Genomic DNA, 696 nt, shown 5'->3' on the forward strand with positions numbered 1-696 from the left:
AAAACAATAGTATCGATATCCGGTTGAGGTGTATCCTCGAAAAGTGCAAATGCTCGAACAATATTATCATGGCGTATATTCCTGAGAAGATCATACTCGGCACGAGTTAACGATAGCGGTTGCTTCAATCGAGATATTTGTTTGAGTGCTACTTCTCGGTCGAATCCTTTCTCCTTTGCACAGCATACTCTAGCAAATCTACCAATTCCTAATTCTTCCAGCTCGATATATTTGTTATTAAATTGTTCAATTTCTACATTTTTCGTTACTTTTTTCCTCGAATCGGACAATGTTACAATCGACGAGGTTTCCTTTGTGGTTGTTAATCCGTTTGATCGATTGCATTCGATTGTATCGCACCAAGCGTTTGTCGTATCGATACCTACGGTGAAAAATATATATATATTAGTTTTTTATTTCATCGTGTATTATGTATACAACAACGTACCTACGATACTAAGGGGAATTTTTGCTGAACAAGAACCCGTTTCATGTTCGACGCGACAGTGGTAAATCCCGGAATCAGAAGGAAGGCAAGGAGCAATTTCGAGACAAAGGGAATCGTTCGTTCGGTAAAGTCGATATCGATCGCTTTCCTCGATGTCACATCGTTGCCCCTCCTTTCTCCAACGTACGACTGCACGTTCCACGCGGCGAGCTTCCAGTACGAGCCGAGCCACGCCACCTGCCGTCGCC

General features: G+C 42.5%; 1 protein-coding gene across 8 annotated transcripts in view; it reads right to left on the reverse strand.

The window, feature by feature from the left end:
• LOC102679786 (kalirin) overlaps positions 1 to 696 on the reverse strand; it is a 39,551-nt gene that overhangs the window by 15,699 nt on the left and 23,156 nt on the right. For 5 of the 8 annotated variants that reach the window (XM_031510348.1, XM_031510347.1, XM_031510345.1 and 2 more), the window contains 2 exons: positions 449 to 696; positions 2 to 382 (listed from right to left, as the gene is read on the reverse strand). The exons of 1 other annotated variant lie outside the window; for it this stretch is intronic. In XM_031510348.1, coding sequence (XP_031366208.1) covers positions 2 to 382; positions 449 to 696 — 629 coding nt within the window. Of the gene's footprint in view, position 1; positions 383 to 448 lie in introns of those variants that run through there. 2 more of the 8 variants (XM_006615475.2, XM_031510351.1) reach the window with 2 other exon arrangements.

The sequence above is a fragment of the Apis dorsata genome, unplaced genomic scaffold (assembly GCF_000469605.1).
Source record: "Apis dorsata unplaced genomic scaffold, Apis dorsata 1.3 scaffold_223, whole genome shotgun sequence".
Classification (NCBI taxonomy): Eukaryota; Metazoa; Arthropoda; class Insecta; order Hymenoptera; family Apidae; genus Apis; species Apis dorsata.